This window comes from Halichoerus grypus, chromosome 4 (assembly GCF_964656455.1).
Source record: "Halichoerus grypus chromosome 4, mHalGry1.hap1.1, whole genome shotgun sequence".
Classification (NCBI taxonomy): domain Eukaryota; kingdom Metazoa; phylum Chordata; class Mammalia; order Carnivora; family Phocidae; genus Halichoerus; species Halichoerus grypus.
In genome coordinates, this window is record NC_135715.1 from 167,651,154 (window position 1) to 167,665,264 (window position 14,111).

At 38.4% G+C, this 14,111-nt stretch overlaps 1 protein-coding gene across 12 annotated transcripts in view; it reads left to right on the top strand.

Moving 5' to 3' along the window:
• The window catches only part of UNC80 (unc-80 subunit of NALCN channel complex), a 230,500-nt gene that overhangs the window by 16,583 nt on the left and 199,806 nt on the right, over positions 1-14,111 (top strand). For all 12 annotated transcript variants that reach the window (XM_036098772.2, XM_036098778.2, XM_036098773.2 and 9 more), the window contains exons 6-7: positions 1,250-1,323; positions 11,097-11,236. In XM_036098772.2, the coding sequence (XP_035954665.1) occupies positions 1,250-1,323; positions 11,097-11,236 (214 nt within the window). The remainder of the gene's footprint in view (positions 1-1,249; positions 1,324-11,096; positions 11,237-14,111) is intronic.

A 14,111-nucleotide genomic window follows, 5' to 3' on the forward strand; every position in this document is an offset into this window, starting at 1 on the left:
TCCCCTCTACCTGATGCCTGTGGATGTGAAATGGTGCCCAAGATCTGAAGTGAAATTAAACTTAGCTCAGACACATGGCCAGAAGAAAAAGCAGTGGCACGTGGGTGACACTTCCTGGGTCTCTTGTTTTGTGACCTCGGTCAATCCCTTTCTCAGCATCAGTTTGCTCACAGTTCCCATATGGCATGGCCAGCTTCACTTCCCACTAGTTCCCAATCCTCAGGAAAAGATGTAACTGATTTGATTCTTGCCAGAGGAGAAGCTTAATGTGGTCATAAAAGCACAGACCCTGGAGCCAGAAAGCCTGGGCTTGAACCTTCATGTGAGGGTCAAATGATCTTGGGCAAGTTAAACTCCCTGTGCCTTAGTGTCTTTATCTGTAAAATGGGTCTAATAGTATTCGATATGTTATAATAGGGTTATTGTAAGGGTTAAATGAGTTGAGAGAGTAGTTCCCCTCCCCCTTATCTGTGGTTTCACTTTCTGCAGTTTCAATTCCCTGTGGTCCAAAAGCAGATGATTTAATCCTCCTTCTGACAAATTGTCAGAAGGTCAGTAATTAATACTATGTCACAACGCCTACGTCCTTGACCTCACTTCATCTCTTCACATAGGCATTTTATCATCTCACATGATTACAAGAAGGGTGAATACAGTACAATAAAGTATTTTGAAAGAAAAAGAAACCACATTCACATAACTTCTATTACAGTATATTGTTGTAATCATTTGATTTTATTAGTGATTATTGTTAATCTCTTACTATGTGCAATTTATAAATTAAACTCTATCATAAGTGCATATGTGTAGGAAGAAACAGTATATTTAGGGTTCAGTAGTATCCACAGTTTGAGGCATCCACTTGCAAGAGATCTCCAGCAGATAAGAGAGGAGTACTGTATACGTAAAATGCTTTAAAAAGGATGTGGCAGATACTTGGTACTATACAGTATTTTTATTTTTTTTATTTTTAGTATTTTTATTTTTAGTATTGCCAACTTTTTAGCACCATAGCCTGTTGAGTCAGACTGAATAGATGAAGAAATCTGCATTGTTATGATAACCTAGAAATGCAAAGGTTTTTTAATTGGTTACTTGATTCCTCTTACAACATATGCTATTAAATGTCTTCTTTCCAGGTGATAATATATTAAAATGTTTTTTTTAAAGAAGTGAACTGATAAAATAAAATGAGCTTATTTATCATAATCTTATAACATTTGTGATAGTATTTCTCCTGTCTTGGCAGCTAAGAGAAGCTCTCCTATCAACAGCCAAAGTCAAACCTGTGAATCACCAAATCAAGATGCAAGACATCGAGAGGTGAGTTTATTGTGATCATGGGAAGAAAGGAGGTAGTCATTTCCTGGATGTAGTAGTGTGAAGGATAAGATGAGTTCTAGAATGATACTACCTGGTTTCAAAGCAAGTTCCTACTCCTGAATATAAATCTTTAAGTAGTCTCCGGTTTTCTATCTGTCAAGTATGGAAAATAATTTTATACACTTTCCCAGTGTGGGAGTGCTGAAACAGAAGCGTGTATGACTGTGCTTTATCTTTGTGGCAAGTGAGTAATCAGTGGTGCTTTATCTCAGTGGCAAGTGAGTAATCAGTGGTGCTTTATCTCAGTGGCCAGGGTGTAATCAGTGGTGCTTTATCTCAGTGGCCAGTGTGTGATCAGTAGTGCTCTATCTAATGTCTAGTGTGTAATCTGTAGTGCTTTACTTCAATGGCTAGTGTGTAACATTCGATAAGTGTTAGTTATCATTATTCTTCCCCCATTAGTTAAAGTGTCCTCTTGTTCTCAATTATTAAATCTCCTTAATATTCTTTAGGCAAGCCTAATCTAGCTAAGATAATGTTGCAGCAGGTGGGGAGGAAGGAGTAGAAAGGAGGCATTAGGTATAGTCCTATCCCTTAAGAAATCTAAAGTTTAATGATACATCAAGACAAATCCACATAAAACAGAATATGCATAATAAAAAAGAATATAATTCAGTGAAAAATGTTCATGCATTCTTTGGTTTGGAAAAGAAAGAAATGAAGGCCAGGGTAGTTCAAAGCCACATGGTTAGAGGATTGGGAAAAGATGGCGGAGGAGTAGGGGACCCTATTCCAACTGGTCCCCAGAATTGAGCTCGATATCTACCAGAGCACTCTGAGCACCCACGAAACCAGCCTGAGATGTAAGAAGATCTGGATTTCTACAAACAGAATATTGCAGGCAGTTGGTTTCGAGGTATGAAGCAGGGAGCCGTGATTCCATGGGCAGATATCAGAGGATAACGGCAGTGGGAAGGAGCCTGGCCGTGGGGATCCTGCACCACTGGTGAGCAATAGCCTCCTGCGCTGGGGACGGACACAGACTCGAAGACTGGTAGCAGCGGGAAAGGACTTTAGCGCAGCCCCCCTGATGGAAACTGGAGCAGTAGGGGCCCCATGTGTGAACTGGGGGTGGCTGGCGGTTTTAGAAGCACAAAGGGCAGAGACATGCCCTGACCTGGAGGCAAGAACTGGGAGCACTGCGGAGGGGCGCACAACCCAGGATGCTGCAGTTTATAACAGCATGGACAGAAACAGAAACAGTGTGGCCTGGAGAGCTCACTGAAGAACAGACTGTGGTCTCTCTGCTCTGAGGCAGAGGGTTGGAAACGGTCTCTTCTGCTCTGACTCTCAGAAGAGACGTGGAAAGCCGCCAGGGAAAGCCGCCAGAGAACAAAAGCCCTAAAAAACCGGTTCCCACTGAGTCCATCCCCCACCACAGGGGGGCAGGGCAACTCTGCCCAAACAGGGTTGCCTGAGTAACATCACGGCAGGCCCCTCCCCCAGAAGATAGGCTGGGAAAACAAGAGGCCAGCAACCCTAAGGTCCTTAGAAAACAGGTGCATCTTGCTTGGGTTGTGGTCAATAATTTGGACTCTATACATTCCCTCAACCACCCCTCAACAGAATGACGAGGAGGAGGAACACCCAAAATAGGAAAGACTCAGAGATTATGATTTATGCTGCAGATTTACAAATGGATGCAGATATAACCAAGATGTCGGAGATGGAATTCAGGCTAGCAATTGTGAAGACAATAGCTAGAATGGAGAAATCAATTAATGGCAACATAGAGTCTCTAAGGGCAGAAATGAAAGATGAATTGGCAGAACTTAAAAATGCTATCAATGAGATCCAATCTAATCTAGATAATCTAACAGCTAGGGTAAGTGAGGCAGAAGAACGAATTAGTGACCTGGAAGACAATTTAATAGATAAAAAGGGAAAAGAGGAGGCAAGGGAAAAACAACTCAGAATCCATGAAAATAGAATCAGAGAAATAAGTGACACCATGAAGCATTCCAATGTCAGAATTATTGGAATCCCGGAGAGGGTGGAGAGAGAGAAAGGACTAGAAGATATATTTGAGCAAATTGTAGCTGAGAACTTCCCTAATCTGGGGAATGAAACAAACATTCGCGTCCTAGAGGCAGAGAGGACCCCTCCCAAGATCAAGGAAAACAGGCCAACACCCTTGCATGTAATAGTAAAACTTGTAAATCTTAGAACCAAGGAAACCATCTTAAGGGCAGTTAGGGGGAAGAGATTCCTTACGTACAGAGGGAGAAACATCAGAATAACGTCAGACCTATCCACAGAGACCTGGCAAGCCAGAAAGGCCTGGCAAGACATATTCAGGGTACTAAACGAGAAGAACATGCAGCCAAGAATACTTTACCTGGCAAGGCTGTCATTTAGAGTGGATGGAAAGATGCAGAGCTTCCAAGACTGGTAGAAACTGAAAGAATATGTGACCACTAAGCCAGCCCTGCAAGAAATATTAAGGGGGGTTCTATAAAAGGAGAAAGACCCCAAGAGTGATATACAACAGAAATTTACAGGACAATCTATAAAAACAAGGTCTTCACAGGCAACATGATGACAATTAATTCATATCTTTCAATAATCACTCTCAACGTGAATGGCCTAAATGCTCCCATAAAACGGCATAGGGTTGCAGATTGGATAAAAAGACAGGACCCATCCATATGCTGTCTACAAGAGACTCATTTTGAACCTAAAGATACATCCAGACTGAAAGTGAAGGGATGGAGATCCATCTTCCATGCCAGTGGACCTCAAAAGAAAGCTGGGGTAGCAATTCTTATAACAGACAAATTAGATTTTAAACTAAAGACTGTAGTTAGAGACACAGAAGGATACCATATCATTCTTAAAGGGTCTATCCAACAAGATCTAACAATTGTAAATATCTACACCCCCAACATGGGAGCAGCCATCTACATAAGCCAACAGTTAACCAAAATAAAGAGTCATATTGATAACAATATGTTAATTGTAGGAGACCTTAATACTTCACTCTCAGCAATAGACAGATCATCTAAGCAGAAAATCAACAAAGAAACAAGACTTTTGAATGACACACTGGACCAGATGGACCTCATAGATATATACAGAACATTCCACCCTAAAACAACAGAATACTCATTCTTCTTGAGCGCACATGGAACTTTCTCCAGAATAGACCACATACTGGGTCACAAATGAGGACTCAACCGACACCAAAAAATTGAGATTATTCCCTGCATATTCTCAGGCCACAATGCTTTAAAACTGGAACTCAATCACAAGAAAAAATTTCGAAGAAATTCAAACACTCGGAAGTTAAAGACCACTCTGCTCAAGAATGTTTGGGTCAACCAAGAAATCAAAGAACTTAAACAATTCATGGAAACCAATGAGAACGAAAACACATTGGTCCAAAACCTATGGGATACTGCAAAGGCGGTCCTAAGGGGGAAATACATAGCCATCCAAGCCTCACTCAAAAAAACAGAAAAATCCAGAATTCACCAGCTAACTCCACACCTTAAAGAACTAGAGAAACAGCAACAAACGATGCCTAAGCCACGCATTAGAAGAGAAATAATTAAGATTAAAGCAGAGATCAATGAATTAGAAACCAGAAACACAGTAGATCAGATCAATGAAACTAGAAGCTGGTTCTTTGAAAGAATTAATAAGATCAATAAACCAGACTTCTCCAAAAGAAAAGAGAAAGGACTCAAATTAATAAAATTATGAATGAAAGGGGAGAGATCACAACTAACACCAAGGAAATAGAAACATTATTAGAAATTATTATCAACAACTATATGCCAATAAACTGAGCAATCTGGATGAAATGGAGGCCTTCCTGGAAACCTATAAGCTGCCAAGACTGAAACAAGAAGAAATTGGCAACCTGAATAGGCCAATAACTAGTAACGAGATTGAAGCAGTGAACAAAAAACCTCCCAAAAAACAAGAGTCCAGGGCCTGATGGATTCCCTGGGGAATTCTACCAAACATTCAAAGAAGAAATAATACCTATTCTACTGAAGCTATTTCAAAAAATAGAAACAGAAGGAAAACTTCCAGACTCATTCTATGAGGCCAGCATTACCTTAATTCTCAAACCAGGCAAAGACTCGATCAAAAAGGAGAATTTCAGACCGATATCCCTGATGAATATGGATTCCAAAATCCTCAACAAAATCCTAGCTAATAGGATCCAACAATACATTAAAAGGATCATCCACCACGACCAAGTGGGATTTATCCCGGGATGCAAGGGTGGTTCAACATTTGCAAATCACTCAATGTGATAGAACACATTAATAAGAGGAGAGAGAAGAACCATATGGTCCTCTCAATTGATGCAGAAAAAGCATTTGACAAAATACAGCATCCTTTCCTGATTAAAACTCTTCAGAGTATAGAGATAGGGGGAACATTCCTCAAGTTCATAAAATCCATCTATGAAAAACCCACAGCAAATATCACCCTCAATGGGGAAAAGCTGAGAGCCTTTCCCTTAGGATCAGGAACACGTCAAGGATGCCCACTCTCGCCCTATTGTTCAACATAGTACTAGAAGTCTTAGCAACAGCAATCAGACAACAAAAAGAAATAAAAGATATTCAAATTGGCAAAGAAGAAGTCAAACTCTCTCTTTTCACAGATGACATGGTACTTTATGTGGAAAACCCAAAAGACTCCACCCCCAAATTACTAGAACTCGTACAGCAATTCAGTAATGTGGCAGGATACAAAATCAATGCACAGAAATCAGTTGCTTTCTTATACACTAACAACGCAACTGTAGAAAGAGAAATTAGAGAAACGATTCCATTTATAATAGCACCAAAAACCATAACATACCTCGGAATAAACCTAACCAAAGAGGTAAAGAATCTATATTCTAGGAACTACAGAATGCTCATGAAAGAAATTGAAGAAGACACAAAAAGATGGAAAAACATTCCATGCTCATGGATTGGAAGAATAAACATTGTTAAAATGTCTATGCTACCCAGAGCAATCTATACCTTCAAACGCCATCCTGATCAAAATTCCAATGACATTTTTCAAAGTGCTGGAACAAACAATCCTAAAATTTGTGTGGAATCAGAAAAGACCCCAAATCATGAAGGAAATGTTGAAAAAGAAAAACAAAGCTGGGGGCATCACGTTGCCTGATTTCAAGCTATATTACAAAGCTGTGATCATCAAGACAGTATGGTACTGGCACAAAAACAGACATATAGACCAATGGAACAGAATAGAGAGCCCAGATATGGACCCTCAACTCTATGGTCAAATAATCTTTGACAAAGCAGGAAAAAATATGCAATGGAAAAAAGACCATCTCTTCAATAAATGGTGCTGGGAAAATTGGACAGCCACATGCAGAAGAATGAAACTCGACCATTCTCTAACACCATACACAAAGATAAACTCAAAATGGATGAAAGACCTCAATGTGAGACAGGAATCCATCCAAATCCTAGAGGAGAACATAGGCAGTAACCTCTTTGACATCACCCACAGCAACTTCTTTCAAGATACATCTCCAAAAGCTAGTGAAACAAAAGCAAAAATGAACTTTTGGGACTTCATCAAGATAAAAAGCTTCTGCACAGCAAAGGAAACAGTCAACAAAACAAAGAGGCAAGCCACAGAATGGGAGAAGATATTTGCAAATGACACTACAGATAAAGGGCTGGTATCCAAGATCTATAAAGAACTTCTCAAACTCAACACCCAAAAAACAAATAATAAAGTCAAAAATGGGCAGAAGATATGAAAAGACACTTCTCTGAAGAAGACATACAGATGGCTAACAGACACATGAAAAAATGTTCATCATCATTAGCCATCAGGGAAATTCAAATCAAAACGACATTGAGATACCACCTTACACCAGTTAGAATGGCAAAAATGGACAGGGAAAGAAACAACAAATGTTGGAGAGGTTGTGGAGAAAGGGGAACCCTCTTACACCGTTGGTGGGAATGCAAGTTGGTACAGCCACTTTGAAAAAAAAGTGTGGAGGTGCCTCAAAAAATTAAAAATAGAGCTACCCTATGACCCAGCAATTGCACTCCTGGGTATTTACCCCAAAGACACAGATGTAGTGAAAAGAAGGGCCATATGCACCCCAGTGTTCATAGCAGCAATGTCCGCAATAGCCAAATTGTGGAAAGAGCCAAGATGCCCTTCAACAGATGAATGGATAAAGAAGATGTGGTCCATATGTACAATGGAATATTACTCAGCCATCAGAAAGGATGAATACCCAACTTTTACCTCAACATGGATGGGACTGGAGGAGATTATGCTAAGTGAAATAAGTCAAGCAGAGCAAGTCAATTATCATATGGTTTCACTTATTTGTGGAACATAAGGAATAGCATGGAGGACACTAGGAAAAGGAAGGGAAACATGAAGGGGGGGGAAATAGGAGGGAGAGATGAACCATGAGAGACTATGGACTCTGAGAAACAAACAGGGTTCTAGAGGGGCGGGGGGTGCGGGGATTGGTTAGCCTGGTGATGGGTATTAAGGAGGGCATGTACTGCATGGAGCAATGAGTGTTATACGCAAACAATGGATTGTGGATCACCACATCAAAAACTAACTATGTATTGTATGGTGACTAACATAACATAATAAAATAAAATAAAATTTAAAAAAATATATGTATTTCTAGGTTTTCCAGATATACAATAAAAAAAAAAGCCGCATGGTTATGTATACTGGCATTAATTTAGTATGTTTTTAGATGACCTACCTTCACTTCCAATTCAACACGTGCAAAATGCAATTTTCTGCTTTCCAGCAACATTGGATCCTCTTTCTAACCGATGCATTACTGTCAGCGGTGCCATCATCCTTTCTCCCCTCAAAACTGCAAATGTTGGAGTCCTATTATATCTACTGTTTCCTGAACATTTGCTGAGTACAGACACTGTGATTTGTCTGCTATATTTTATCTATTCTAAGATATATATTTTTTTCACTTTTAACATATTTGAAGTCAGGTGTTTGATGATCTTTGGTCTCTTAAAACCTCCCTGCCTGGTAGCAGTATTGATAAGGTTGTCATTTTCATAAGGTTGTGCAGCATGAATTTGTCATTTCCAGCATCTAACTTTGCAGAATCAGGATCAGTGACTTAGAAGAATATGTCAGAGGTAATAGTGGAGTACTCTTTTAAGAAATAACACTTTGAAGAAATAACATTTTTGACACAGAAAAAGTTACTCTATGGAAAAACATGTATCAAAAACTCTGATTTAAAATTTAGAAATTTCAAGAACACCTCTACCAATTTATTTCACTTATATCATCCTTTTTACATATACACAGGATGAATATATAATCAAAAGCTATGCCTAAATAAGTCTAAGTAAGATAGTGCTTTTAATAAATATATTAGAAAAAGTCCTCCCTGATAAGTGTCTTAGTTTAATTAACAGAATTTTTTCTTAATTGAACATAAAATAATCGTGTCTTATAACTGATGACATATTAGAGACAACAAAATACGTCTCCTATTTCATTCTTCTTCCTCATCTCAATTTGAGTTCTTGCTGAGTCATATTGTTTTATCTTGTTATGTTGCTCATATGTGTTCTTTATTCTCTATGCCCGCTACTACCCTCTAAATCCAGGTCCTCATTACTAGATTGCAGCTAGAACCACCTAATTGGATTTTTCTACCTCTAGGCTCTCCTGCTTCACATAAATACCACTTAATAATGCCTGACTAATCTTCCTAATGCATCATTTATTTATTAACTCATCATTCCACAGAGGCTTATTATATGCAAGGTTGCCGTTCTTTCTTTATATCCCCTGCTCCCTAGGAACCTATAGTGGATTTCTTTTACCATCACCTCCAGACCAAACTCTTCTCCCTGGTTCTCTGTGCCTTCTACCACCTAGCATCATTTTTCTTAAGTGACCTTGTTTACCCCTTCAGTTAGTTAAGCACTGCTTCTCATATATAGATCATGCTGCTTTAGCCTCTGGGTCTTTGCTCAGACTGTCTCCTCTATGTGGATTGCTATCTTTCCTCTTCATTGCCTGTCTAAATTTTATCTTTCTTTTAAGGACCAATTAAGATCTCAACTCTCCCATGAACTCCTGTCCAGTCACTCTAAATCTGCACTGCCTCATATGGTAACCACGAGGCTCATGTGGCTCTTGAACACTTGAAATAAGGCTAGTTTGAATTGAGATGTGTTCGAAGTATCAAATGTACACCAAATTTTGACTACTTAGTATGAAAAAAACGTATATCTTAATGATGATTTTTATATTGATTACATGTTGAAATAATAATTTGGGGTTAAACAGAATATAATATTAAAATTTCACCAATTTTTATTATTTTTAAAATTAGATATGTCTCATGTTTGTGGCTTGTATTATATTTCTATTGGGTATGTTACTCTAACCTATATTTGTCTTAAACTTAACTGTAAGTTCTTGATTTCAAGGTTCAGATTCATCTAATACTTTTTTATCTCCCAAATTACCCAACACGAAGCACACATAGCATGCTCATGCTAAAGGATTCTCTGATCTAGTTCAGAGGACTTATTTTATGAAATTTCTAGCAGTGTATTTGTCTCTCTATGCATCATGGTTGGACAGTGCTTTCTTATTTTACATATGAAAATAGAAATTATGAGAACTATATGTTAAGGGAAAAAAAAGAAGAAGAAGATAGCAGGAGGGGAAGAATGAAGGGGGGGAAATCGGAGGGGGAGACGAACCATGAGAGACGATGGACTCTGAAAAACAAACTGAGGGTTCTAGAGGGGAGGGGGGTGGGGGGATGGGTTAACCTGGTGATGGGTATTAAAGAGGGCACGTTCTGCATGGAGCACTGGGTGTTATGCACAAACAATGAATCATGGAACACTACATCAAAAACTAATGATGTAATGTATGGTGATTAACATAACAATAAAAAATTTTAAAAAAAGAAATTATGAGAACTAAAATACTATGATAAATGTTTGAGGGTCTTCATACATAAGTGAAGAGTTTCATCTGTAATACCTGTGGAAAGACAATGTCCTATTACCTGAGCAGAGTTGTACTTATTAGCTAAATGTCGTTAAAATAAGCTACTCTGTAAGAGAATGGCTGCATTTGTGCTTAACAAATCGAAATAAAGGTCATCGTCTCCAACTGGAAAAATGTATCCCATCCTCCTTTAATGAATGACAGAAAGACCTGAAACTTGTGCTTCGATTCTCATTTTCTGGCTTCAGTTTGATCAGCTCTTACTAACCTGGTTTCCAGCTCAGGCCCTACTCAGCTCACCTCAGTATTGGCACATCTTTGATGAGTTGGTGGTTTGTAACTCTTCTACGGATCCTGGGTATGTGAGGTGAAAAAGAAAAGAATCAAGGGAAAAATGAAATAAAGTTTATGAAAGTATTTAGCTGAATGCTTAAAATAATATACATGGTTCTCTAGAAGTCTTTTTCCATTCGCTCTTAGATGAAAGCAAAATCCCTTGGTCTATGACCTTGTAGTTAGCTATGCTATAAAGAAAAATGTTCAATTAAAAAAAAAAAAACGTATGTACTATGATGGCTAATTCTAGAGGATGTACCTGAAGGAAAAAGAAAGGAAGGAAGGAAGGAAGGAGGGGAGGAAGGAAGGAAGAAAGGAAGAAAGGAAGGAAGGAAGGAAGGAAGGAAGGAAGGAAGGAAGGAAGACTAATCTGTTATCTCTACCTCCAAAAGGGACTCCAGGTGGTCTGTGAAACTTTCCAGTCAGATCCCATGTCACCCAAGGCCACGATTTCAGGCTGCCACCGAGGAAACTCCTTCGATGGAAGTCTGTCCTCCCAGACTTCCCAGGAAAGAGGCCCATCGCATTCCAGGTACGTAATTGCAATGTTAGGGAAAAAACATTTTTCCTTGGTCACTCAAAAGTTAAATATACATTTTTAGCTACGTGTATAGCCTCTGTTCCTTCGAATGCGGCAGTGCCTGATATGTGTGTACATATCCTTGGTCATGGTATAGTTAGGTTAATAATTCCAGAAATGTGCTATGAATGGCTTTCATTTAAACAAACTTGGGTGGAAGTGGAAAGACCTATCTGATAATAAGATGTCTGAATTAAATGATATTTTAAATATTTAAATACAGAAATTCAAATTATGCTATCAAATATACTGCAGGGATGTGAAAAGATCTGCTAATCTATTGTGTAAGAATACTTTATATCAGCAGATCCTCATGTTAAAATGGGTGCTTTTAAAATACCCACAGGGAATTGAAAAGGTTGTTCTTTGTAAACATTACAACACTGCCCTTGTTAGCTTGTGTATGTGGTAAATTTGCTTCCAAACGCCTTCCCTTGGGACAGACATCAATCGCCTTCTTCCTGTCCCCCACCGAAATGATGGAAGCCTGAATTCATGAGGTTTGCTTTTGAACCCAACTAGATCCTACACTTAGCGGGCAGGAGTGCCTGAGACAATTTGTGTATCCCTATTTTCAAACAAGGTTACTATCTCTAATGCATAGTATTTTAAAAGGAGGCATTTCTTAAAAATGGTTTTATTGAGGTATAATTTACATACCATAAAATTCACCTATTTGAAGTGGACAATTCAATGACTTTTAGCAAATTTATAGAATCATGCAACCATCATCACAGTCCAATTTCAGAACATTTCGGTCATGCCAAAATGTCCGTTGTGCCCATTTCAGTCTCCCATTCCTACACCCTGCCCCAGATGATCACTTAATATATTTTCTGCCTATATAGTTGAATTTATGGAATTTTCAAAGAAATGGACGCATGCCATATATGGTCTTTTCCATCTGGCTTCTCTCACTTAGCATAATGCTGTGGAGGTCCATCCACATTACAGCATGTACAAGTAGTTCCTTCCTTTTTATTGCTAAAGAGTATTCTGTTGTGTGGGTATATCACATTGGAGTTCTCCATTTATCACTGGATGAATATTTGGGTTGTTTTGACTTTTCGTCTATCATGAATAATGTCGCTATGAGCGTTCACATACAGGTTTTTGGGCAGGCATATGTTTTCAGTTCTGGTATCCTAAGTAGATACGTAGGAGTAAAATTGCTGGGTTGTATGGTAAATTTATGTTTAATTTTTTAAGAAACTGCCAAACTATTTTCCAAAATGGCTCACCATTTCACATTCCCATCAGAAATGCAAAAGAGCTCATTGTTTCTCTCTCTCCTTGGCAGCAATTGTTCCTGTCGTTTTTACTATAGCCATCTTCATGGGTGTAAAGTAAGAGCTGATTGTACTTTTAGTTCATATTTTCCCTAGTGACTAATGATGTTAAGTACATTCTCAGGTGCTTATTAGCTATTTGAATATCTTCTGTGGTGAAATCTCTATTCAAACCTTTTGCCCAAGTGTTAACTGGATTGTTTGTGTCCTTATGATTGAGTTGTAGGAATTTTTTTTATATATATATTCTGGATACAAGTCCTTTATCCACAGATATATCCACAGATATTTCCTCTCAGTATTATCTTATCTTTTCATTTGGTAATTTTTAAATCATCTACTTCCTCCTGGCACCAGAACCAGGCTACATGGGTATAGCATTTTTTAACGAATTCTTAGAATTGTTGAAAGCATGAAGTTTTATGAATATAATTGCTTTTTAACCCAAATACTACTATGTTGTGCTTTAAAAAAAATAACATGCAAAGAGTTCATCTTTGTATCTTTATTTGGGACTTTAAAAGGAAGTGGCCCAGTTACATGATCTTTTGCTGGTTGAGAATATGAATATTGACAGCAACGTTAGTTGTGTAAGCAGAGTTTGTTTGTATTTATCCATAGGATTTACCATTCTAGGTCATTGGTGGTAATGAGTACTTCAAATCTTGTCATTTTTAATGTGGAAGGAGCCCTGTGAAGATCACCAACTCAATCTGATGCACTAACAACATTTTCACCACTTAAACCCTTTCAGCAATGAGGAATTTAGTATTCTTGGATGAAGTTCATTTCATTTTTAGACAGCTCTTTTTAGTGTCATGTCCTTCTTATATTTGTTTTTTTAATTTAAACTCAATTAGCCAACACATAGTACATCATTAGTTTCAGATGTAGTGTTCAACAATTTATCAATTGTGTGTCCTAGTATTTGACCAAATTTTGCTCTTCTGTATTTTCTGTCTATGATTTTTATATTAGTTTTCTACTGCTGTGTAACAAATTACAACAATTTACTGGCTTAAAACAACACACATTTATTATCTCACTCTTTCTGTATGTCAGAAATATAAACACAATTTAGCTGGCTTCTTTGCTTTAGGGTCAGACCAGGCTAAAATCCAGATGTCAGGATGGGCTGCAGTCTCATCACAGGTTTGACTGAGGAAAGCTCCACATACAGGTGCCCTGAGGTTATTGGCAGAAGACTGAGCTTCATGTTTTCCTGTTGACTCTTGTCTGGGAGCTGCTCACAATTTCTAGGTGCTGCCCACAATTCACTGCCATGCGGCCCTCTCCATAGTTACCTTACAACACAGCAGAGAAATTCTAATTCCAGTCTACTAATACAGAGACTTTATAATACAACATGATCACAGGAATGATATCTAATCACCTTTATGATATTTGTTGGTTGTAAGAAAGGCACAGATCCTGCCTGCACTCAGGAGAGGATTATAGGGTATGTGACTACCATCAGATGGGAATGAGGGATGGCTCCCTTAAGTCTGTTTATCACTGTCCTTTTGAAGTTGTACAGA